Genomic DNA, 27227 nt, shown 5'->3' on the forward strand with positions numbered 1-27227 from the left:
GTTTACTAATTTGAATTAGTAACTCACTTTTTGCTTCTCAATTAGTAAAATTCAACTAATTATTCTAATTTTACTAAAAATTAGTAAAATTTAACTAATTTTAAAGCAACACAGAAAATTAAAAGGTATTAAAATAAGCTATTATTTTAATCCAATTTTGCTTATTTTAATATCAAAATGGATTAAAATAAGCAAAATTGTATTAAAATAATAAGCGTTGCAGCTTATTTTAATGCCTTTTAATTTTCTGTGAAAAAGTGAGTAACTAATTCAAATTAGTAAACTTTTTTTTACTAATTCAGATTTAAAGAATATTATTTCCATATACAGCAATTTGCCTATTTTAAAAATTGCCATTTTTTTTTCGCAATATTAGAGAAATTTTTGCATTAATTTTGTTTACATGTTTAAAAGTGTTGTATGAGTTTTTGTCTTTTTATAATTGTATTTTGAGTTCTTGGATAATATTTAATTTTTAAAGACTAAATTTTCGATTGTATATATTAAGATTTTAGTTTTATTAATTTAAAAATAATACGACAAATACGAAAATAAAATTTTACTTTTTAATCTTATATATATGAAGAAATGAATGGGAATTATGTTTCATCTTTATTCGATAAAATATTATGACAAACAACTCGAATTCATAATAATTATAAATAAAAAAAAAAAAATTTTGTGTATATTAATGAAAATATGCGAAAAAATCTAAAAATTTTTTTTTTTTATGAGTTATTTATCATCTAAATATATCTGATAAAGCGAAAGTGAATGTGAAAATTTGGTTATTGCAATTCTTAATCCTATTTCTATTTCCCGTTCATTTCTGATTTTTCTAAGTCTGAATTCTGTTGTTATTATTACATATATATATGTGACGCTCCATATGAAGAAAGGGACAATAAAATTATAGATTATGTTTACGATAGTTAATAAATTTTTTTTGCAAAAAATTTCTTTAATTTAAAGTATAAATTTTTTTGGATTCAGAAAAAAAAATTTATTTAAATAAAAGAAAATTTTATTCTAATCAAAAACTCTTTGTTTTTATTTTAGAGAAAATTTTACTTTTTGAATCCACTTGGGAAAGATTCCCCCCAGAATGTGCCCCCTTGGAGGTTCTATCAGAATTCCGCCGGAACTTCCAACGTGCAATTCCGTTGGAATTCCATCGGAGTTCCAACGAAATTTTCGATTTGGATTCCGATTAATTTTTTTTTCAAATTTTTTAGAATCCTAATTCCCTTGGAATTCCGTCGGAACACTGTTGGAATCACATCGCAAAATTTTTTGGAACTCCGATGGAATTCCGTCGGAATTACGTTGGAATTCCATTGGAGTTCCAACGAAATTTCCGATTTGGATTCCGATTAATTTTTTTCAAATTTTGTAGAATTCTAATTCCGTCGGAATTCCGTCGGAACACTGTCGGAATCACATCGCAAAATTCTTTGGAACTCCAATGGAATTCCGACGGAATTACGTTGGAATTCCATCGGAGTTCCAACGAAATTTCCGATGGGATTCCGATTAATTTTTTTCAAATTTTTTAGAATCCTAATTCCGTCGGAATTCCGTCGGAATCCCATTGGAAATTCTTTGGAACTCCGATGGAATTCGAACGGAATTACGTTGGAAGTTCCGTTGGAATTTCATCGGAGTTCCAACGAAATTTCCGATTTGGATTCCGATTAATTTCTTTTTCAAATTTTTTAGAATCCTAATTCCGTCGGAATTCCGTCGGAACACTGTCGGAATCACATCGCAAAATTCTTTGGAACTCTGATGGAATTCCGACGGAATTACGTTGGAATTCCATCGGAGTTCCAACGAAATTTCCGATTTGGATTCCGATTAATTTTTTTCAAATTTTTTAGAATCCTAATTCCGTCGGAATTCCGTCGGAATCCCATTGGAAATTCTTTGGAACTCCGATGGAATTCGAACGGAATTACGTTGGAAGTTCCGTTGGAATTTCATCGGAGTTCCAACGAAATTTCCGATTTGGATTCCGATTAATGTCTTTTTCAAATTTTTTAGAATCCTAATTCTGTCGGAATTCCGTCGGAACACTGTCGGAATCACATCGTAAAATTCTTTGGAACTCTGATGGAATTCCGACGGAATTACGTTGGAATTCCATCGGAGTTCCAACGAAATTTCCGGTGGGATTCCTATTAATTTTTTTCAAATTTTTTAGAATCCTAATTCCGTCGGAATTCCGTCGGAATCCCATTGGAAATTCTTTGGAACTCCGATGGAATTCGAACGGAATTACGTTGGAAGTTCCGTTGGAATTTCATCGGAGTTCCAACGAAATTTCCGATTTGGATTCCGATTAATGTCTTTTTCAAATTTTTTAGAATCCTAATTCTGTCGGAATTCCGTCGGAACACTGTCGGAATCACATCGTAAAATTCTTTGGAACTCTGATGGAATTCCGACGGAATTACGTTGGAATTCCATCGGAGTTCCAACGAAATTTCCGGTGGGATTCCTATTAATTTTTTTCAAATTTTTTAGAATCCTAATTCCGTCGGAATTCCGTCGGAATCCCATTGGAAATTCTTTGGAACTCCGATGGAATTCGAACGGAATTACGTTGGAAGTTCCGTTGGAATTTCATCGGAGTTCCAACGAAATTTCCGATTTGGATTCCGATTAATTTTTTTTCAAATTTTTTAGAATCCTAATTCCGTCGGAATTCCGTCGCAACACTGTTGGAATTACATCGCAAAATTCTTTGGAACTCTGATGGAATTCCGACGGAATTACGTTGGAATTCCATCGGAGTTCCAACGAAATTTACTGATGGGATTCCGATTAATTTTTTTCAAATTTTTTAGAATCCTAATTCCGTCGGAATTCGGTCAGAATTTCGTCGGAATCCCATCGGAAATTCTTTGGAATTCCGACGGGAATTCCGACGGAATTACGTTGGAAGTTCCGGCGGAATTCTAATTGAACCACCAGGGGGCGCACTTTCCGGGGAATCTTTCCAAGTGGGAATGAAAGAATTCAAATGAAACAAATTTCTTTAAAACCAAAAAATTTTTTTCTGGTGAAAATAAATTTTAATTTTTTCCTTCTAGGTCCTTTTCTTTCGAAGCGTGTCACATATATATATATATATATATTTATGTATAGTATTAGTGTCAAATGTGGAGCAGCTGAAATGTTTAAACGAAATTGAACGCCTTTTTTTTTAGAATTTTATTGAATCAAAATTCCTTCATATATGTCTATAAGCTTTTGTGTAAGCTTATAGAGTGTCTCGCATGTAACGCTTTCTTTCTATAAAGACATTGTAATATATATATATATATATATATATATATATATATATATACAAGGTGTTCGCTCAGGATGGCTGGTTATTACTTTCCTTTTTTTTATATATATAAAAAGATACATAGAAAAGACAAGATCGCACTTTCTACAGTGGAGAAGAAATCTGACGATGTGCCAAGAAGAAATGAGACTTCGTATATATTCAACATGTTTTAACACTTTCTTAGATCAATTTTTTTTATGACTCGTCAAGAAAGAGAAATTTTTTTCCCATATGTATATGCTTTTTCGTATAAGAAGCAGCCATTTCCGCGATAGCGAATATTCTTGAGAGACAAATTTTTTTTTTTTTTGTCATCAAGAGAATTTATTAAATTTTTTTTCAAAAGAAAAAAAATTATACCATTTTTTTTTTGCCTGAAAAAAAAATTACTGTGAAATTTTGTTGAACAAAAATTTTCATATAAAATTTATTCCAAAGGCGTTCAATTTTGTTTTTTTATGGCCAATTATAAAGTGGAAAGATATTTATAAATATATATATATATATATTTATATATTAATATAATAAAATTCCATTTTGATTCGAGATTTTTTATATATCAATTATTGCAATGTGATAGGGGACGAAAGTTGTTTTCTATAGTTGCTTTTTTTTTTTCAGCAATGATATGCATAGAGAAGAGTGACGACGAGCCAGTAGATGATACTGCTGGAAAATCGACTGAGGCACTCGACCCCATTTTTGCCGGGTCGCTTCCTTTTGCCCTTTGATTTCGTTCGTCTTTTACGTGAAAATATTGCATTTGTCGAATTTGTTGGCGATTCAACATTGCAATAGCTTAGATCACAACAGCTGATACAAATCTGGAACGAAATAACCGAATTTATTTAGTTTTTTTATTTTCACACTGTGAATCGTATAATTGAACATATATAGAATCACGCGTGTGCAAATCATGCAAAATTCGATATTCCGTACCCTTTGTGTGTCAACGGGTAAACAGCCAACTGAAGCTGGACCGCATTCTGCACTGCTCGCACAACTTTTGCTCACCTAAATATTAAAAAAATTTTCATTTTATATTTTTTTTTTTTTTGACAAAATTTAATGAAAATAAAAATTTATTCAAATAATTATCAGTTTTGAATTATTTTTTTTTTTTATCAAATAAAAATTATTTTGAAACAAATGAAATTCAAATAAAAATTAAATTTGAAACAAATAAAATTCAAATAAAAATTAAATTTGAAACAAATAAAATTCAAATAAAAATTAAATTTGAAACAAATAAAATTCGAATAAAAATTAAATTTGAAACAAATAAAATTCAAATAAAAATTAAATTTGAAACAAATAAAATTCAAATAAAATTCAAATAAAAATTATTTTGAAACAAATAAAATTCAAATAAAAATTATTTTGAAACAAATAAAATTCAAATAAAAATTAAATTTGAAACAAATAAAATTCAAATAAAAATTATTGTAAAATAATGAAATAATTGTGATGCGCTCTAAAGGGACCTTAGAAGCAAAAAAAAAAAAAAAATAGGTTATGTTTTGAAATTTTGAAGTGGAAATACATAAAGTGGAAGTGATCCACTGTTGATCATTCTTTCTACAAGATTATTTTATACCAAAAACACAGCAAAAAAAAAAAAATTTCTTTTCATGAAAATCAAATAAATAATATATTTAAATCATTTATGTTGTAAATTTATTTAAACCACTTTCTGATGAAAAAGTTCAAATATATTTAAATTCATTCTCTTGAGAATATTTCTATCGTTATATATTATATATATATATACAAAAGTTTAAACTTTTAAAGTACAAAGCTTTCAAAACTTGAGATTGTCAAGTTTTCACAAGCCCACACAATTTGTTACGCTTTCAACTTTTAAATTAAATTTCAAAATTTACATGGATTTTTCCCATGATGTTAAAACTTGTAAATTTGAAAATATTGACGTATAGATTAAATGAAGAAAAAAAAAAGATTTTTTTTAGAGATGAAAAAAAAAGTAATTCCCTTGTATAGGGGAATGTAGTCATGAGTGGACCGATCGTCCTCATGAGTGGACCATGGTTTTTTTTTCTTCATAATTATTCCAGGGTGGTCGATACCAAAATAAAAAAATAGGAAAAAAATTGTTGTATTAAAAAAATTTGAAATACATGTAATATGTATTTACCTACTTGGAATGATTCCCCGGAAAGTGCACAATGGAGGTTTTATCAGAATTCCGCCGAAACTTCCAACGTAATTCCGTCGGAATTTCCGATGGGATTCCGATTAATTTTTTTTTCAAAATTTTTAGAGTCCTAATTCCGTCAGAATTCCGTCGGAACTCCGTCGGAATGCCATCGGAAATTTCGTTGGAACTCCGATGGAATTCCGACGGAATTACGTTGGAAGTTCCGGCGGAATTCTAATAGAACCTCCAGAGGGCATTTTCCGGGGAATCTTTCCAAGTGGGTACTGTCAATAGTAAAAATGATTTTCAGTCAGACAGAATTTCTTTCGAATTCTTTTAATTCTTGTCTAAGAAATTTATTTTAGTCAGAAAACCTATTTGTATTCTATTTTTTATAAAAATCAGTAGTACAAGTAAGTTTTAGTGAGGCAAATTTGTTTAAATTCATTGTTTATATAAATCAGTAGTAAAAGAAATGTTTCAATCAGACACAATTTTTTTCTAATTCTTTTAAAACCCTTATATCAGTAGTAAAAGTGAATTTCAGTCAGACAAAACTTTTTTTAATTCAAAACTAAGAACTTTTTTTTTTAATTATTCTATTTTTTTGTGTCAGTAGTAGAAGTTAGTTTTAGTCAGACAATTAATTTAATTTCAGGATTAAAATTAAGTAAGTTATTTATAAAAATCAGTAGTGTAAGTAAATTTCAGTCAGACAAATTATTCAAATTTCTGATTTATATAAATCAGTAGTACAAGTAAGTTTTAGTCAGACATAAATTTTGCGAATTATTGTGTTTCTTATCAGTAGTGTAAGTTAGTTTTGCTCAGACAAATTATTTATAAAAATCAGTAGTATGAGTAAAGTTTCAGTCAGACATAACTTTTTTTAAAATTCCTTTAATTCTTGTATAAGTAGTTAAAGTCAGTTTTAGTCGAGACAGATTTGTTCAAATTTTTCAAATTCTCGCATCAGTAGTAAAAGTGAGTTTTAGTCAGGCAAAAAATTTTTTTTTTAAATACTTTTATTAGTAGTAAAATTCATTTTTAGTCAGACACGAAAAAAAACCTAATCCACTCATGACTACATTACCCTATTGTTTTTTTTTATTATTCAAATTAATCGATTATTATTATTATTAGTGGAAAATAATATACGTTTTTGCATGACAATAAACTTTAATCGATTTTAAATCATCTGACATTAATTATTCCATTCTAAGAAATCCAGAGAGCGTATAACGTAAACTTTCCCGTGGAATCACAGGCAACAGTGATTTATCGTTGAAACTTGGAGTGAAATAATCCCTAAGTTACTTATCGAGGCCATTCATTTCACGCATAGGTATACATTATATATATATATACGTTATATTCTATTGAGGATTGGAAGTTTTGAATTTGCTATATGTTTTGAAAACAATCTTAATTGCTTTATAGATAAGTATGATATAATTTAATGTAATTTTCCGTATATATTTAATATTTGGGAAAAATTTTGGCATTTATAATATTTTAATATAAAATTTTAATTATAAGACAAAAATCAAAGATATAGAATGATAATTATGTGAATTTGAAAAAAATAAATTAAAAAAATTAAGAAAAATAATTCTTACCAATACGCTGTTTCCGAGACTATCTAAGATGTGTAGAGATCGACAGAAATCTCTGCCACCCATCGGACAAGGTGTGTCTATCGCCCATTCGTTACACATCTATGAAAAAAAATTTTAACAATATTTAAGTACAAAAAAGTGGTTTTTTAAAAAAAATTTTGTATTATAAATTACAACTATATTTTTTAAATATATTTTGTAAAAAAGTTACAGACAGAACTATTGCGAATTCTTGTATTTTTTTATCAGTAGTGCAAGTAAGTTTTAGTCAGGCTAATTATTTAAATTCATTGTTTTATATATATATATATATATATATATATCAGTAGCAAAAGAAAGTTTCAATCAGACGCCATTTTTTCTAATTCTTTAAACTCTTGTATCAGTAGTCAAAGTGAGTTACAGTCAGACAAAACTTTTTTTAATTCAAAACTACGAATTTTTTTTATAATTATTTTTTTTGTCTCATTTGTAAAAGTTAGTTTTAGTCAGACAAATATTCTAAGACATAACTTTTGCGAATTTTTGTATATTTTTATCAGTAGTGCAAGTCAGTTTCAGTTAAGACAGAATTTTTTGCGAAATTTTATTTAACTTTTTTCAGTAGTAAAAATTAATTTTAGTCAGCCAAATTATTTGAATTGTATGTTTATATAAATCAAAAAAAGTGAGTTCCTGTCAGACATAACTTATTTAAAATTTTTTATCAGTAGTGTAATTTAGTTTTAGTCAGACAAATTATTTATTTAAAAAATCAGTAGTATTGGTAAGTTACAGTCAGACATAAATTATTTCGAATTTTGTATCAGTAGTGTAATTTAGTTTTAGTCAGACAAATTATTTATTTAAAAAATCAGTAGTATTGGTAAGTCACAGTCAGACATAACTTATTTCGAATTTTTTATCAGTAGTGTAATTTAGTTTTAGTCAGACAAATTATTTATTTAAAAAATCAGTAGTATTGGTAAGTTACAGTCAGACATAACTTATTTCGAATTTTTTATCAGTAGTGTAATTTAGTTTTAGTCAGACAAATTATTTATTAAACGAATCAGTAGTATAGGTAAGTTTCAGTCAGACATAACTTTTTAAAATTCTTTTAATTTTTCTAAGAGTAGTGAAAGACAGTTTTAGTAAGACAAAACTTTTTCCAAATTCTTTTATTAGTAGCACAGAAAATTAAAAGGTATTAAAATAAGCTGCAACGATTATTATTTTAATCCAATTTTGCTTATTTTAATACCAAAATGGATTAAAATAAGAAAAATTGGATTAAAATAATAAGCGTTGCAGCTTATTTTAATGACTTTTAATTTTCTGTGAGTACAAGTTTCAGTCAGACATAAATTTTTCAAATTTTCTATCAGTAGTGTAATTTAGTTTTAGTCAGACAAATTATTTATTAAAAGAATCAGTAGTATAGGTAAGTATTAGTAGTACAAGTTTAAGTCAGACATAAATTTTTTCGAATTGGTTTTTTTTTATAGTACTATAATGTAGTTTAGGCCACACAAATTACTCCAATTTTAAGTGTGTGTGTGCTTCATGAAAAATTAGAATAATTATAGCTACAAGGATATCATTTAACGCTTTAGAGCTGCAGACTATAATTACAATTTCTTGTATAGTAGCAAAAGCCATAGCATTGGAAGAGGTTTGCTGACATATATATATATATATATATACACGGGGAATCAGGGATATATTGTTCGGTTTTTGAAGTTGGTAGGATAACGTCCAGTGAGTTAGTAGTTGTATATAGTAGTGCATGGCGGTGACATAAGTGGCGAGATTACACTAGAACGTCGAGTCCTCCAGCAACAGATGCTACTGTGCGGTTTTGTTCAAAACCCAAGAAGAAAAAAAAAGGAAGGAAGAGTAGAAAACTGATAAGGATGTCGACAAGATGCAATGGATTTTGGCTTTTCGTTTGCAGACGCAATAATAATAGAATTCGACTAAAAAAATTTTATTTCCGCATATTATATAAGAAAAATAAGATTTAATTAAAAATAAATCGTTATTATTATTATTATTATTATTTCAAAATTAGTAGTATAAATCAATTATGGTCAGACTGATGATTTTCGCTACATGTAGTTAAATAGAAAATTTTTTCAGACATAATTTTTTGTGGAATTATTGTATTTTATCAGTAGTGAAAGTGAATTTTAGTCAGACGAAGTATTCAATTTTTTTATTCATCTAAATAAGTAGAAAAAGTGAGTTGAAGTCAGACACAAAATTTAGCGAATTCTTGTATTTATTTTATCAGTAGTGCTAGTTAGTTTAAGTCAGACAAATTATTTATTAAAATCAGTAGTGTAAGTAAATTTCAGTCAGACAAATTATTCAAATTTCTGATTTATATAAATCAGTAGTACAAGTAAGTTTCAGTCAGCCAAATTGGTTTAAATTCATTGTTTATATAAATCAGTAGTAAAGGAAATGCTTCAATCATACACAATTTTTTTCTAATTCTTTTAACCCTTGTATCAGTAGTAAAAGTGAATTTCAGACCGACAAAAATTTTTTTTAATTCAAAACTATAACTTTTTTTTAATTATTCTATTTTTTTGTGTCAGTAGTAAAACTTAGTTTTAGTCAGACAATTATTTTAATTTCAGGATTAAAAATTAGTAGTGCAAGTAAGTTATTTATTAAAATCAGTACTGTAAGTAAATTTCAGTCAGACAAATTATTCAAATTTCTGATTTATATAAATCAGTAGTACAAGTAAGTTTCAGTCAGACAAATTTGTTTAAATTCATTGTTTATATTATATCAGTAGTAAAAGAAAGTTTCAATCAGACACAATTTTTTTCTAATTCTTTTAACCCTTGTATCAGTAGTAAAAGTGAATTTCAGTCCAACAAAAATTTTTTTTAATTCAAAACTATAACTTTTTTTTAATTATTTTTTTTTTGTGTCAGTAGTAAAAGTTAGTTTTAGTCAGACAATTATTTTAATTTCAGGATTAAAAATTAGTAGTGCAAGTAAGTTATTTTTTAAAATCAGTAGTGTAAGTAAATTTCAGTCAAACAAATTATTCAAATTTCTGATTTATATAAATCAGTAGTACAAGTAAGTTTTAGTCAGACATAAATTTTGCGAATTATTGTGTTTCTGGTCAATAGTGTAAGTTTGTTTTGATCAGACAAATTATTTATAAAAATCAGTAGTGTAAGTAAATTTAAGTCAGACAAAGGATTTAAAATTTCTGGTTCATATAAATCAGTAGTACAAGTAAGTTTCAGTGAGACAAATTTGTTTAAATTCATTGTTTATATAAATCAGTAGTAAAAATGAATTTCAGTCAGACTAAACTTTTTTAAATTCAAAACTAAGAACTTTTTTTTAATTATTCTATTTTATTTGTGTCAGTAGTAAAAGTTAGAATTATTGTGTTTCTGGTCAATAGTGTAAGTTTGTTTTGATCAGACAAATTATTTATAAAAATCAGTAGTGTAAGTAAATTTAAGTCAGACAAAGGATTTAAAATTTCTGGTTCATATAAATCAGTAGTACAAGTAAGTTTCAGTGAGACAAATTTGTTTAAATTCATTGTTTATATAAATCAGTAGTAAAAATGAATTTCAGTCAGACTAAACTTTTTTAAATTCAAAACTAAGAACTTTTTTTTAATTATTCTATTTTATTTGTGTCAGTAGTAAAAGTTAGTTTTAGTCAGACAATTATTTTAATTTCAGGATTAAAAATTAGTAGTGCAAGTAAGTTATTTATTAAAATCAGTAGTGTAAGTAAATTTCAGTCAGACAAATTATTCAAATTTCTGGTTTATATAAATCAGTAGTACAAGTAAGTTTTAGTCAGACATAAATTTTGCGAATTATTGTGTTTCTTGTCAATAGTGTAAGTTAGTTTTGATCAGACAAATTATTTATAAAAATCAGTAGTATGAGTAAAGTTTCAGTCAGACATAACTTTTTTTTAAATTCCTTTAATTCTTGTATTAGTAGTACAAGTGAGTTTTAGTCAGACATAAATTTTGCGAATTATTGTGTTTCTTATCAGTAGTATAAGTTAGTTTTGATCAGACGAATTATTTATAAAAATCAGTAGTATGAGTAAAGTTTCAGTCAGACATAACTTTTTTTAAAATTCCTTTAATTCTTGTATTAGTGGCAAAAGTCAGTTTTAGTCAGACGTGAATTTTATTCAATTAATTTTTATTTTTCTCATATAGTAACAAAATAGTAGAAAAAATCAAATTTTTAATTAAAAATACAATTAAAATTACAGTTAATAGTATAAATGTCTCTGATTGTTAAATACTATATATTGCTATTCCTTATTATTTTGTATTTGCAATAGAAAAAAAAAAGTTTAAGTAAAATTTTCATTATTTTAAAAGTTTGAATAAAACTGATGGTAAAATGAAAGTGAAAAATATATATACAGTGTTTAAAAAGAGAAAAGTCCAATTAAAGAAAATAAAGAGAAAAATTAAAAAAACTTTCAAGAATCATTTTTTCATCTGTTTTCTTCATAACGTTAATGTTCTTTTTTTTCAAAAATCATTTTACGTCTTTTTTTCCAGCATTTTTGTTTTTTCTATCTCAAAAATTTAAATATATTATATATTTAAATACATACAAATAAATCTTAATATTTAATTAAAATAAACATTTGTATAAATAAATGACGGTTAATAATAAATTGTATTTTATTCTAATACAAGTATATTTAAATCAGTTCAAATATCTTTTGAATATAATGAATCAAATATTATATAAAATTAAAATAATTTTTAATTTTCTCGATGCGAAAAATAAATAAAGGTTCATTGTTCTTTAAATGTGAAAAAAAATAAATTCGGATAATATGAAAGATGAATTGAAAGGTTAATTACACCAAAGAAAAAAAAAAAAAGTATTTTTTTTTTCAGGAAAAATAATATTTGAGAGGTAAAAAATTAAAAAAAAAAAAAAAAAAATTGACGATGAAAAAAAGGAGAATAATGACAAGAGTGTATGAAAAAATAATCCCCTCGTGTTTTTGTGAGAGAAAGAACAATTGCTTTTAGAAAAAGTGTTTGGTAGGTGCATGATAACAGAATTAGGTACTCTTAGGCAGTGTTTAATAGGCTTTTCAATACCTGGTTATCGCTGACGTTGACGCAAGTGTAGCACGTTAGACCTGCACGACAGAAAAAAAAGAAAGATGAAAGGCAAAAGAGTAAAAAAAAGGAAAAAAAAGACTAGCTTCATTTTACATTGTGTAAGCCATGCTAATACGTTAAAAATATGTTAAAAACATTGATAATATACTTTTAAAAACGTGGGCCATTTTAACTTATAAATTTTATTCTTACATAAGGATTATATGTTATAATTTATAATTAAATAATTTTTTTTTTTTATTCATTTTTATTAATTTATTAAAAATTTATATTTAAAAAATAGAAAATACAAAATTATATCTAATTTGAAATAAGATGCTCACATCTTTAATGAAACTTTTTTTTCTGAAAAGTATACATATTTTGAATGCAAAGTCTCCGAAAAGAGAATTTGTAATTTAGCTTATAAATTCTCTTTACGAATTTTAGATTATATAGGTAAATATAATGCAATCCTAATTAGCAAAAAGTGATAATGACAAAAGTTTTAAATTTTATTATATAGCTATAAAAAAATGTATTATACTAATCAGATTAAATTAATTTAATAAAAAAATTTTTAAATAAAAATTCCAGCTTTTGTTAATAAGAAAATGAAAAATTCAACATTTTCTTTAGTCTATTTTCTTTTTAAAGACACCTCAATACTTTGAAAGCTATTCGATATTTATTATTCACTATCTGGACATTGCGTATCAAGCAAAAAAAAAAAAAATTTCTCCATTTAGAAATGATACACGAGATGGGTGGTAAACTCTTTTCAGGTTTTCATAGCTCTAAAACTGCTGAAAAGGCTCTCTCTCTCTCTTTTTTTTTGCGCGCGCAATGCTCTTCAAACTTTAAAAACGATGAAAGACACAGCGTAAAAAGGTGACGGAAAAAAATCTTAAAAAATTTTTCATTCTTATAAAAAAAAAAATAACACAACAAAATTTTACTTTTTTCAAATTATTTTTTTCATTAAATCTTTTATAATTTATTTTCGAGATTCAATATTAACTTCAATTTTTACTAAGCATATGTTACCTTGACTTTATTTATATATGAATATTTGCTTATAAAAAATTCTATAAGGAACTATATTAAAATTTTTAACACGCGTACTTGAATATGCGACCTACTTTTTTTTTTTTTTTTTGAACATTCTTATAAATATTAAAATAAAATTTATCAAGATAAACAAATATTGTTTTCCATTAAAAAAATTTTATATTAACAACAGTTAATTGCAAGATTTATATAGTAATATATAAAGATAAAGATAGTTACGTTTAAATTAATAAGAAATTTAAATAATAATTTTTTTTTACAATAAATTTTTTATAATTTTTTTTATAACAATTTTTTTCTTTAAAAAAAAAAAGAAAAATAATTTTTAAAGTAGGGTTAAAAAAAATTTTTTGGTTTTAGTACATATATATATATTTTTTTCTATTCATAAGTTATAATAAACTCACGATAGATATCCTCCTCGTCAGCAGCAGTCGCTTTCAGGCCGCTTTTCTGCTTCGTTTCGTCTTTTCCGTTTCCATTTTCGGAGACGACGTTTCTGCCGCACGTTGTTTCCGCAGCTAAGAGCAGCCCGACCATAACCCACGTGATCATTCCTCACATCTCTGGAGAGAAAAAAAAATTATAATTTATAAAAAAGAACTTACCGAAAAAAAAAACTTTTTTTTTACAATTTAGTTTTCTGTTAATATACTTAAATATATTTTTAATAATATAACAAATATTTTAGAAAATTATAAATTCATTTAAATTTTAAAAATTCGTTGAAACTATTTTTTTCACGTGCGTATGGTAAATATTTAAAAAAAAAAAACTATCATTGTTTGAAGTTATATATTTCTTAATAAGTAAAATTAACATAAAGACGAAAAATTTTTTTTTTCATTTCGAACAAAAGTAGTTATTTAATTTATTACAAAATTATTGTAAATATTCTTTTGTTACAAATTTATTTCCATTTTTAATAAAATTACGAAAATCCTCTTAATTTTCATATTTTAATTTGAGACAAATAATTAATTAATAATTTTTAATATTTAATTTTTTATATTATACGATGATAAGTTTTTTTTTTAAACCTGCTCTTATCTTTTACATAAGTCATGAAATTTACAAAGTTTTTATAATTATATACAAAGTAAATATTCCATTTTAAAAATTAACATAAATAAATATTTAAACAATTGTCTAAAAATGTTAACGTCTTATAAATACATGCGCCTATATTTGAGTTTGTCTATGAAAAATTTTATCAGAAAGTGATTAATCTTTGTTAAAGCACATACATTGTAAGTGAAGAATTAATATATTTATCTTAAGATCGCTAATTATTTTTCTTTCATAATATATATATATATATATATATATATATATATATATATATATATATATATATATATATATACATATATATTTTTGATAATTTTTTTTAATATTGAAAATATTTTTAATTTTATTTTGCTTAACTTTTTCTATTTTTATTTTTCTGTGGCAGCGAACTATTTGCTGTGACAGCAAATTACGTTAGCTAATATAGGAACAGCTAACAAATTTGCTGTGGGGTCAAAAAAGTTTGCTGTGACAGTAAATTTTTAAAAATTAAAACTGATATTGTTTATCACAGCAAAATTTTTCGTTGTCATAGCAAAAAATTTAGCTGCGATTACTAATTTTCATAGATCCAATAGCAAACATCAGTTAGTAGCTGTAAGCAATTTTTTTTTCCCGTGTATTTTTAAATATTTCATTTAAATATGTAGAAGAAATGAATTTTTATAAAAAATGACTTAAAATTTCATATATTTAAAAATACTTTATAAAAAATAAAAAATTTTAATTGAACAGAAAATTTTTTTTCTGTTTACTATTAAAAAAAAAAAAGAAAAAGTGTTAAAAATTATTATTAATAACAACAACAAAAAAACTTTACATGCAAATTATAATTATCAACAACATTATTTATTTGTTTATTTTCAGAAATTTGTACTGTTACTGGAAAAATGAAAAAAATTCTTATATTAATTTTTTTAATTACATATGAAATCTATGGTATATCAGGATTTCCAGATAGTAAAATTGCAAATTCAACTGATCGTTCAAATAGAAGACATCATTTTTCATCAACAATTTTATTTCATGTAAGAGTTGATTTAAAAATTTCTACCTTCTATATAGACAAAAAAAAAAAAAAAAAAAATTTATTTTATTTAAAAAAAGTTCATTATACGTATATAGAATTTTAAAAAAAAATCACGGAAAAAGAACTTTATTTGGAACAACGAAATAGAGTTTTTTTTCAATTATTTGATTCAAGTAAATATTTCTTTGATAATAGTAAAGACACTATATTTGTATCAAATAACCCTTATGAAAATTCATTATAAGAAAATAATGTTTAAGCTGAAATGTTTTCAAAAAAATGTTTTTTTTAATAATATTTTTGCGATTATAGGTAATTTTTTATAAAAAATTCATTATAAAATTTTTTTTCTCAAATAATTATAAAAATATAATTATTAGAGACTCTATAATGAAATCATTACAATTTTATAATTATGAAAATGTAATTATAGAAAATTAAATTTTTGCACGTGAAAAATTTATATAGTTATCAGTAAAATTTTGTATTTTACTGATAACTATATATAGTTATCAGTAAAATACAAAATTTTACTGATAACTATATAAATTTTTCACGTGCAAAAATTTAATTTTCTATAATTACATTTTCATAATTATAAAATTGTAATGATTTCATTATAGAGTCTCTAATAATTATATTTTTATAATTATTTGAGAAAAAAAATTTTATAATGAATTTCTTATAAAAAATTACCTATAACCTATAATCGTGTGGATCCCTTTTTTGTTTAGAAGATAACTTTAACAGGTTTTAATGGATTTAGATAAAATTTGGTAGGCTCATTTATCATATTAATATCTCAAATCTGACCAAAGAATTTTAAAAAATACCCAAAAAAAAAAATTTTATCGTCTTTTTTCCAAAAAATTTTTTTTAATCAAAAAAAATTTTAAATAGGAAAATATAAGGTTATATATAATAAAATCGTATTCCTTACGTCAAGACAAATCGATCAGTATATATATATATAAAGTATACATTTGAGGTAAATTTAAAGAATTAATGAAAGTTAAAAAATTAAAAATTCACATTTTGGCTATAAAATTTTGTGATTATTTAAATTTAACTTTATAGATGAAATAATTATATTCCTTACATGAAAACAAATCGATTGGTATATATATATATATAAAATTTAAATTTAAGGTAAATTTAATAAATTAATGAAAGTTAAAAAATAGAAAATACACATTTTAGCTGAAAAATTTTATATTTATTTAATTTCAAATTTAAATATAAAATAATTGTGTTCCTTGCATTAAAACGAATCGATATAATTGTAAATAATTATAAATTATATATTATTTTTCTTTTTCATTAATATTTAGAAATTTCGGTTAAAATATGATTTTTTAACTTCTTTAAATTTTACTCAAAATGTATAGGTACTCTCAATGTTTATATTATTATATTATTTTTGTATATTTATTTCAATCTTAATGCTTTCTCCACGAGGAAGCAAATTTTTTTTTTTTTTTTGCTGATCGTAAAGAGGAAGCAAATTTTTTTTTTTTTTTGCTGATCGTAAAGAGGAAGCAAAATTTTCATGTAATGAACATCTGAATTTACAACTTGTTTTTCTATTTATATATAAACATCTATTATTTACAGAATGATTCATCTGATGAGATGTCAATAATTCAATTATGCAATCCAATAAATAAAGAAGTGGAAATAATTTACAAATTAGAAATTCGTGGAAGTGTGATAAAATTAAGTGATATAAAAGAAGAGAATTTATGTAAGGGAAAAGTGGGATATTTAGAAATATTTGCATTAAATGAAATTTTAATAGATAAAGATTTAATTCGTCAGGGACAATTATTACAAATTGTTCTATTAGCACCGAAAATAAAAATTTTAGGAAAAAGAAAAATAAATTTAAATGGAACGCCAGGTGAAGAATTAATATCATCATTGAATGGACATATGGGAATAAATGGAAATGATGGATTAGCGGGCAATACAGGTGGTTCTGGTGGGATATTTTTTGCAATTGCAAATAAAATTGAAAATAGAAATAATCTTACTATTATGGCTAATGGAGGAAATGGTGGTAATGGACAGAATGGTGGAAATGGTGGCAATGGAATTGAAGGACAAGGACCAAATGTCAAATCAATGGATTATTTATTAAATATTTTAACAAAAAATTGGTGGGGTTGTAATAAAAATATTAAAAAATGCATTGTCAAAGGTCAAACGGGCACTAAAGGTGGTGATGGTGGAGACGGTGGTGTTGGTGGAAATGGAGGAAAAGGTGGAAAAATAATTTTATATCAATTAAATGAAAATAATGCAAAAAAGGAGAAACAATTTATTGTCGATGGAGAAAAAGGTTTATCAGGAAAGGGCGGTATAGGTGGAAAAGGTGGTAAACATGGTGGTTATATAGAAATGAAATGCTGTCAAGAAATTGAAAAATTGGATAAAGAAAAAATTTATACCATTAAAAATGTTGATGATTTTGCTCCATCTGGTAAAAATGGTACCGATGGTATTAATTTTAATTCATTAATTGAATCCAAAGAATTTAAAGGTTATAGAGAATTTTCATTTGCTGTGAATGATTATAAAAAATTTCTTCTCACTCACACAACAAGAAATATTCTATTTTATAATCAATTAATTGCAAATGAAGAAATTAATAAACAATATAATACACAATCTCTATTGGATGAATTATTTAATTTAGATGAACAATTTTTGAAATTGTCTGTAGAAAAAAATTTTACTTTTCTATATGAATCTTTAATATCAAGAATTGAAAATTATGATAAAAATGAAACAAATGATGCACTCAATTTTGCCAAAGCAATTCTTCAAAATAATATCAAAAATTTATATCAACAACAAATTAATTTAACACAATATTTAAATATTCTCGAAGGGAATTTAAATAAAATTCCTAATAAATTTTTAATTGACAATCAATTTAATAGGGAACAATTAAAAATGAAAATTGAAGAAACTTATAAATTTATTAAAATTGATATTAAATCTGAAATGTTAAATATAAGAAATATAATACAAAAATTGGCTTATGAATTAATTTTAAATAAAAATTCACTAATTATAAACGATACATCGATAATAAATAAAGCATTTTTTCTATTGGGAATAATGGAAAATGTAGCAACTGTAACAATAGCATTAAGTTCATATGCTTTAATTGCAATAACATCAATTACTAAATCAAAGGAAATGTTAGTGAAAAAATTGAAAAATAATTTTCAAATTGCATTTGCAATTGAAGAAAATTATAAATTAAATCATTTACATCTTGTTTTAACAAAAAATATAAAAAAAAATTATACATTGCCAATATATGAAAATCAATTATTTGCAATTTTAATTCCTTTATTAATAAAAATAAAGGAACAATATTCTATTTATGAAAAATCAAATTTTTCTTCTAATTTAACATTATTTAAAATTGATGTAGAAAATTTTTTTACAAATTTGGAATTTTTTTTGAAAAATTATGAAAATTTAAATTTGAAAAATGAAAAAATTACAGATATTCTTTTGCAAAAAGTTTACAAAAGTTTCAATAATCTTAAAGACATATACAATCAATTGGAATTATTTGAAAATGAAAAAGAAACTGATAAATTACAAGAAATTGTTGATAAAATTAAATTTGTAAATACATTAGTTCAATATAAAACAGCATACAATTATTTTAAATATACATTTCCATTTGCTGAATTACAAATTAATAAAACAAATTTCAATGATATTAATAAAAGATATGTTTCACTAATCAATCAAGTGAAAAATAATGTCAAAATAATGAAAGAAATAATAAAAGAAGATTTGAATAAAAAAAACAAACATTAAAATAAGATTTTTTTTCAAAGAAGTGAATTTAGATGTCTTATTATGAAATAAAGGGAAAATTTTTATTAAAAATGTAATGAAACATTGTTTGTAATATATTTCAAAAGATATATTTAATTTTACCAAGTCATTTTGAAATTGCAAACTGGAGGAAGGGGAACATTACTGAAGACGAATTTACAAATGGGGATTTTATGGTGAGTCCATTTGCTAAATGGAGTGTAAAACTTGGTTTGTGTCAGGGAAATGTGCCGTTAAATTATTTTCAACAATTTAAAAATAAAGTTAATTTAATTTTAGAAATAAAAAAAAAAAAATTAAACAGTATGTAATTCGAAAAAAAAAAATTATAAATCTAATAAAAAGTTGCTTTTTTTGAATTTTTAAGTTATAATAAATATTTTATATTTCTAATTTTTATTTGTTTTATTATCACAGAAACCAACATTGAGATTACTTGTTAACTTCAATTAGTGTTGTTGGAGACAAAGCAAACTAGATTTCTAGTCAATTTCACATCCAGTTAAGCTTTGGTAGTCATGAATTAATTATTAATAATTACACAGTAAACTTTGTTGTATCTTTTTCTATTGCAACGTTTTGATACACATAAGTTATATTAAAAAGAGATCGTTTTGTGTATCATTTTTAGAAATGATACACGAAACGGTCTCATTTTTTGATGCAAAAAATTTAATCAATTTATATCAATCATGGCCGAATTGAATCGACTCAAAATTAAACGAATTTTTTTCAGATATTTTGGTAATAGTACAATTGCGGAGACCATTTCACTATATTTAATTTGAAAATGAAAATAACAGAAAATCAAAGACAATGTGCAATTCGATAATTAAAAAGTGACAACTTATAAACATAACCTAAAATGCATGAGAAAAAATTTGTCGATAAAATCAATATAGCCGAGCTTTTTAGAAGGTAGATGGCGCAGCACTCATCTATTTTCTTTCTTTAAATTTTTTCTGAATCGTTTTTATAAAAAGCAAAACTGCCATCTACCTTCTAAAAAGCTCGGCTATATTGATTTTATCGACAAATTTTTTCTCATGCATTTTAGGTTATGTTTATAAGCTGTCACTTTTTAATTATCGGATTGCACATTGTCTTTGATTTTCTGTTATTTTCATTTTCAAATTAAATATAGTGAAATGGTCTCCGCAATTGTACTATTACCAAAATATCTGAAAAAAATTCGTTTAATTTTGAGTCGATTCAATTCGGCCATGATTGATATAAATTGATTAAATTTTCTGCATCAAAAAATGAGACTGTTTCGTGTATCATTTCTAAAAATGATACACAAAACGATCTCTTTTTGATATAACTTATGTGCATCAAAACGTTGCAAAGATTTGATGCAATTTTTGGTCTCAAATTGATACTTTTAGGAAAACTGTGTAATTAATAAATTAAATAAAAGAGAATATTTAGGGAAAATAAAGTGAAAAAAAAGAAATTCGAATTAAAAGACTTAGTGATGGTATTTTTTTTGAAAAGTTCTATCCGGAAAGTTTAGAGAGCAAAACAAAAGACTCTTATATTGCGGAGTAAGTAGAATGAAATCCGGATCAAGAATTACCGCAATCTCTATATATGCAACGACTCGTTTTAAATCCGTTGGAGGCATCGACCACAAATGCATATATATATACTGTGTATGTATGGTTAAAACGGATCGATAAATCTCGTCTCCAGTTTCCTATCGTTTCTCCTTGTTAGACTATCTCTCTCTCTCTCTCTTGCTCTCTTACTAGAGTCGATCAAAGTTCAATTCGTTGGACCGATTGGCCTATCAAAGCCAGGTCCATGGACCTGGAATCGATGGATTGTACCAAACCAGGAAACGACTCTCTCTCTGAAAATCAAGACCTTAGACATTGAATTCCCGGATATCAGCAAGAGAGAGAGAAAAAAGATGCATTTCTTCTCTCTCATTTCAAATGCATAGAATATGCCAGTATCTCAAGAACATATTTCACTTTGTGGTGAAGTTATATAAAACTAATAAATGCAAGCTTGCCTCAAAATTAGAAAGATCAATTATGCAATTCCACTTCCACTGATTTTTATTTTCACTCTCATTTTCACTTTCACTTATAGACTGATTCTAATTTTCATTTTTACTTACACTTTCACTCTCATTTTCACTTATAGACTAATTCAAATTTTCATTTTTACTTACACTTTCAATATCATTTTCACTTTCACTTTCTCCTTCCACTGATTCTAATTTTCACTCTCATTTTCACTTTCACTTAGACTGATTCTAATTTTCATTTTTACTTACACTTTCAATTTCACTTTCACTTCCTCCTTCCACTGATTCTAATTTTCACTCTCATTTTCACTTTCAATTAGACTGATTCTAATTTTCATTTTTACTTACACTTTCAATTTCACTTTCACTTCCTCCTTCCACTGATTCTAATTTTCACTCTCATTTTCACTTTCAATTAGACTAATTCAAATTTTCATGTTTACTTACACTTTCAATATCATTTTCACTTTCACTTCCTCCTTCCACTGATTCTAATTTTCACTCTCATTTTCACTTTCACTTATAGACTAATTCAAATTTTCATTTTTTACTTACACTTTCAATATCATTTTCACTTTCACTTTCTCCTTCCATTGATTCCAAATTTCACTCTCATTTTCACTTTCACTGAGTCTTAATTATCACTCTCAATTTCATTAATTTCAAATCAATACACAGAAAATTATAAGGTATTAAAATAAGCTGCAACGCTTATTATTTTAATCCAATTTTGCTTACACTCAGAAAAAAGATATGTTTGAACCAAATGTACCATATTTTTTTTTATATTTACCCAATTTTTTGGTTAGTTCAAACAAAATTTGTTTAATTCAAATAAATATTTATATGATCTAAATAACTATTTGGTTTATCTTAATAAATTTTTTTGAACAAAGAAAAAATTTGATTGAGCTAAATAAACGTTTGGTTTATGCAACCAAATGTTTGATTAACTGTATATCAATGCATTTATTTTGTTGATTTAACCAAAATTTGGTTGCTTCAAACGAATTTTTTTCTGAGTACCAAAATGGATTAAAATAAGCAAAATTGGATTAAAATAATAGCAGCTTATTTTAATGCCTTTTAATTTTCTGTTACACTGAGAAAAAAAATTTGCAACAAAATTGTTTTGGTTAGGCAATTTTGATTCTTGGAACCAAATTTTGTTTGGCTGAAACAAAGTCGTAGGATTATCTCAACCAAACATTTCGTTAGGTCAACAAAATTATTTGGTTGAACATTTTTTTAAATTCCAACTAAAATTTAGTTACGACAAAAAAAATAATTTGGTTAACACAACAAAATAGTTTGGTCTAAGAAACCAAATGATCCGTTTGTTGTCCTAACCAAAATTTGGTTGCGAGAACCAAATAATTTGATTCGCTCTCAGCTTATAGCTTAAGAGAACAATTAGTTTAAATCTCTCACAATAAATAAATAAATTTATTATTTATTTATTTTAGAAAATCAATTTTCTTTTTTTTTATATACACTGAGAAAAAAATTTAGTGTTTGCAACAAAATTGTTTGGTTAGGCAATTTTGTTTCTTGTAACCAAATTTTGGTTCGCTGAAACAAAGCCGTAGAGTTATCTCAACCAAACATTTGATTAGGCCAACAAAATTATTTGGTTGAACATTTTTAAATTACAACCAAAATTTGGTTTTAGTTTGGTCTAAAAAACCAAATGATCGTTTGTTGTCCTAACCAAAATTTGGTTGCGACAACCAAATAGTTTGATTTGATAAAAAGAAAAGAGATAATGTAGAATAAAATTTTTAATTTTACAAAAAAAAAACTGTTGGTTTCATCAACCAAACATTTTTGTTGACCTAATAAAAAAAATTTGGTTGAGCTAACCAAACAGTTTTGTTATGCCAACAAAAAACACTCAACCTAATTTTTTGGTTGACTCAAACAAATAGGTTGCTTAAATATCAATAAAATTTTTTTGTTGGCCCAACCAAATTTTAGTTGCTCTGACTAAACATTTTTCTCAGTGATAGAATTGAAATTAAAATTGAAAATAATAGTGAAAATAACGTCGGAAAAATAGATTTATCTGAAACAGAAAAACGTTTCACTATAGTGACAAAAGTTTTATACTTGTTTCAGTTAAAGATTTTTCTATTCTAAGAAAAATTTTTCGCTGTTTCAGATAAATCTTTTTTTTTTTTTTCATGTAGAATAAGTGAAAATGTAAATGAGAGTGAATGCGAAAGTGAAAATCAAAATCAGTGGAAGTGTAAATGGAATTACATAATCGACCTACTGATGCGATGACAATAATAAACACAATAATAATAAAAACAAAAATAATTCTTCCCCTTGAAAAACATTACTCTATAGCAGTGTTTTAAAATTCTTTTCACTTTAGTATATTTACTCTAAAGTGTTTAAAATTTCATTAACGTAAAAAATGATCAGTTCTCTAATTTTAAAAGTTTTAGAAACTAAAAGCAATCAAGGAAAGAGATCGCAGTTTACCAGTGAGAAAACCTTAATTTAGAAAGTATACATACAAAAATCTAAAAATATTTCCAACTATTTTATTTTTGTTCATTCAATTTATTGAGGGAATAAAACAGTGTATGATATATATAATAGGGGGGCTTCGCGCGCCAACCCCCTATTTAAATTTACTAAAAATATTAAATATTATTTTGATAAAATTTATATTTAATAAAAAAATTTTAAATTTGAACAACAGAAATTTATTTATATTTTAATATGAACATAAACTATATTTTATAACTTGCATCCGTAAACTAAATTTTCATCTAATTCTGCAATTGAAAAATTAATTAGGGACCAAATAGAGTTTTTATATGTTTTTTTTTTTTTTTTTTTTTCTTTAAATAAAATTTATTATTTCATTTTAAAGAATTTGTTTCTAAGATGCACCACGGATGACGTCCTTTCTAACCTATGACCTTAATTTTGGGGTAATGTCAGATTTTTTCTATAACTTTGACCAAATTTTAAGGTTATGTTCGCCTATGACCTTCAACGTAAATTTCAGGTTATGTTCGCCTATGACCTTCAACGTAAATTTAAGGTTATGTTATCCTTTGACCTATGACCTTTAAAAGTTTAAAGGGAGGATCATATCTTGACCTCTGATAATAATTTTGAGGTTATGTCCGTCTCTATTCCATCAAAAACTTTGATTTTTGACATATATGTCCTTGATCAATACCTTGAGTATTGATGTTATGTTAATTTTTAACTTATGTTTTTGATATAGATATAGTACAATATTTGAAATTTTCGAGACAAATTCTGAACGGTACGCGAGTTTTAATGCTTCGTGAGTTGAATGGTAGGCGAGTACTGTGAGCTCCCGCGTAGCGTCGAAGTTCTCGCCTAGCGTTCATTCTTGAATCAACGGCGGCGGCGATATCTTTTTTTATATATAATTAATATAATAATATAAATATAATTTTTAATATTATATGATATTAATAAATTAATATTAATACCTATCTAATGATATTAATATTAATTTATTAATATCATTAGATCGGTAAATATATATGTTGGGAGAAAAAAAAATTATGAGACAAGTTTTGATTGATAACTAAAAAAAAAAAAAAAGAAAAAAAAAGTTTCAGATGGTTATTAATTAAGTGATAAAAGAATTTCTGACACGGTCGTCGATATTAATTAACAGACTTTTCTTCACGTTTTCATCTTTTGCAAAAGTTGAAAGTATATACTATCGTTATATCCCCGCTCGGCTATATCGATTTTCCACAAACCCTGGTGTGCAATGGTGGTGTTTTCTAAAGGTGTCTCATTGATATGCCAAAACGGAAGCAGTTTCTCTGGTGGTCCAGTTTTGTTATTATAGATTTCTCTCTCTCTCTCTCTCTTTCTCTCTGTATTGATAACTAAAATGTATAATGAGAAAAGGTTTTTTTTTTTTTTTTTTTTTGACTTAAAAATTTCCAACAATTTTTGACAAAATTTAAAATTATTATTCAGACACTAAAAAAACAAAATTATTCCTAGCAAATATGTCTTCATATATCTTTCAAGTTTGAAATTGCATCAATCATGATAACGTTGGAATTTATTGTCAAGGGTTGGATTTTGGCACAGTGTCTTTTAATAAAAAAAAAAGAAAAATTATTTCTTTGTCAGCAAATACAGAGAGAAGAGAGATTGGCAAAAATTAATTTCACGAATATTTAAAAAATTTTCTTTCAAATAAGTAAATTTTTTTTTTTTGTTATCAGTTTAAAGTTTTAATTTAAATGTTTGTTTCAACATTATTGTTTTAGTTTTCTATTGTTGATTATAGCATTCTTCAATATATGTATATATTTAAATATAATATTCTTTTGTTCAAGAGTAAAACTTTATTATAATTTAATTTTAATTGAATTCAGAAGGAGATTATTTTCAATATTTTGAAATAATCGTGAATTTTTCAGTATTTTATTTATTATATCTTAGAAAAAAAAATTGAATGTTACATTATTATGAAAATGTTATATATTTTGTTTATATATGACGAATTCCTTGAGCATATAAATCTGTCATTATTCGGTGCAATTAAGGTGCTAAAATAGTTTTCCCTCGGGATATTTTATGTACAGGTTAGGCTGTGCATAAATGCTCTTTATTAATCCAGACTCGTCTATCCTATTTGGTCCTTCCCTCCTGGGAATCCTGCCCTACATTACTCTAGTGATAAGGGGTTATGAATTATAATAATAACACCTTGGAAATTCGTGCTGAGGTGCTTGGCAATCTTGCTTAAGTTGCTAATATATATATATATAGAGAAAATTAAAGTACCTTCAAATTCTCTTGAAACCAGTTATTTATAAATAACTCCGAAAATGTTTTAATTTCCATGCTCTTCAAGTTTAAATTAACATTACAAAAAGATTTATCAATAATAATTTATAATTCATAACAATTTTTAATTAATTTTATTTAAATTTATTAATTTAATTAATTTATTTTTATTTCATATTAATTTTATTTAAATTTTACCGATTTATATAGTAATTTAATTAAATTGTTATTTAAATTTATTTGATTTATAATAATTTAATTAATTTTTTATTTAAATTTTGCAAATTCATATAATAATTTAAATAATTGTAATTTAATTTTGTCGATTTATAATAATTTAATTCCTTTATTTATCCAATTTTCCAAAATAAATTTTTATTCATTTTATAACAAATGCGCGTGTAATATTGAAAAATTACAAAAACAAATATAATTTATGTAACAAAAATTTAATTTAAATTAATAATCAATTAAATTTTTTTTTTTTTCAATTTATAAATTGACATATTTTCATCAAAAGAATTACACTTGAATAAATAAAATTGTTTATTTTAATTCCTAAAATATACATTAATGGTAAATATTGGTATATATTGAAATAAGTATCTAGATAGAAATAATTGTATTTACTGAACGAATTTTGATGGGATATGGTTTTATATCAATAAATTAATTCATATATATATATATATATATTGAGCGAAGAGAATTTCATGAACATTTATTTAATATTTAATCGTATTCATGTACAAAACCCTATTATTTTGTTTTCATATAATATATTTTAAATATATAGTTTATATGTATTTCCATTTATTATATAAATGATATTGAAATATAATAAAATAATAATTAATTAAATTAATAATTAATTAAAAATAAAATATATAATTAAAATAACAATAAGTCACAAAATTTTTATTCGGCAGATTTTTTTATTTTATAGCCATTTAATTTACATGACTTTTTACTTAAATGAATTTTAATTTAAGCAAATTTTTTAATTTACAACAATTTTTCATTCAATTGACATTTTATGTGATTTGAATTTTTATAAATGAAAGAAATTAAAATTCATTGAATTTAAAAATTTTTCCCAATA

General features: G+C 24.7%; 2 protein-coding genes across 4 annotated transcripts in view; one reads left to right on the forward strand and one right to left on the reverse strand.

Annotated features, from left to right (window-relative positions):
- Positions 1–258: 258 nt before the first annotated feature.
- Positions 259–27227, reverse strand: part of LOC127284226 (ly6/PLAUR domain-containing protein 6B-like) — a 90325-nt gene continuing 63356 nt past the window's right edge. For all 3 annotated transcript variants that reach the window (XM_051309560.1, XM_051309558.1, XM_051309559.1), the window contains 5 exons: positions 13715–13873; positions 12234–12274; positions 7115–7213; positions 4277–4351; positions 259–4161 (listed from right to left, as the gene is read on the reverse strand). In XM_051309560.1, coding sequence (XP_051165517.1) covers positions 3955–4161; positions 4277–4351; positions 7115–7213; positions 12234–12274; positions 13715–13862 — 570 coding nt within the window. In that variant the 5' untranslated portion in view covers positions 13863–13873 and the 3' untranslated portion in view covers positions 259–3954. The remainder of the gene's footprint in view (positions 4162–4276; positions 4352–7114; positions 7214–12233; positions 12275–13714; positions 13874–27227) is intronic.
- The window catches only part of LOC127284211 (uncharacterized), a 48035-nt gene continuing 35318 nt past the window's right edge, over positions 14511–27227 (forward strand). Inside the window, exons 1-3 of the mRNA XM_051309535.1 lie at positions 14511–14557; positions 15246–15406; positions 17023–18756. Of these exons, the coding sequence (XP_051165492.1) occupies positions 15269–15406; positions 17023–18756 (1872 nt within the window). The 5' untranslated portion in view covers positions 14511–14557; positions 15246–15268. The remainder of the gene's footprint in view (positions 14558–15245; positions 15407–17022; positions 18757–27227) is intronic.

The sequence above is a fragment of the Leptopilina boulardi genome, unplaced genomic scaffold (genome assembly GCF_019393585.1).
Source record: "Leptopilina boulardi isolate dan_hultmark-lab unplaced genomic scaffold, ZJU_Lbou_2.1 LbouV2_32, whole genome shotgun sequence".
Lineage (NCBI taxonomy): Eukaryota > Metazoa > Arthropoda > Insecta > Hymenoptera > Figitidae > Leptopilina > Leptopilina boulardi.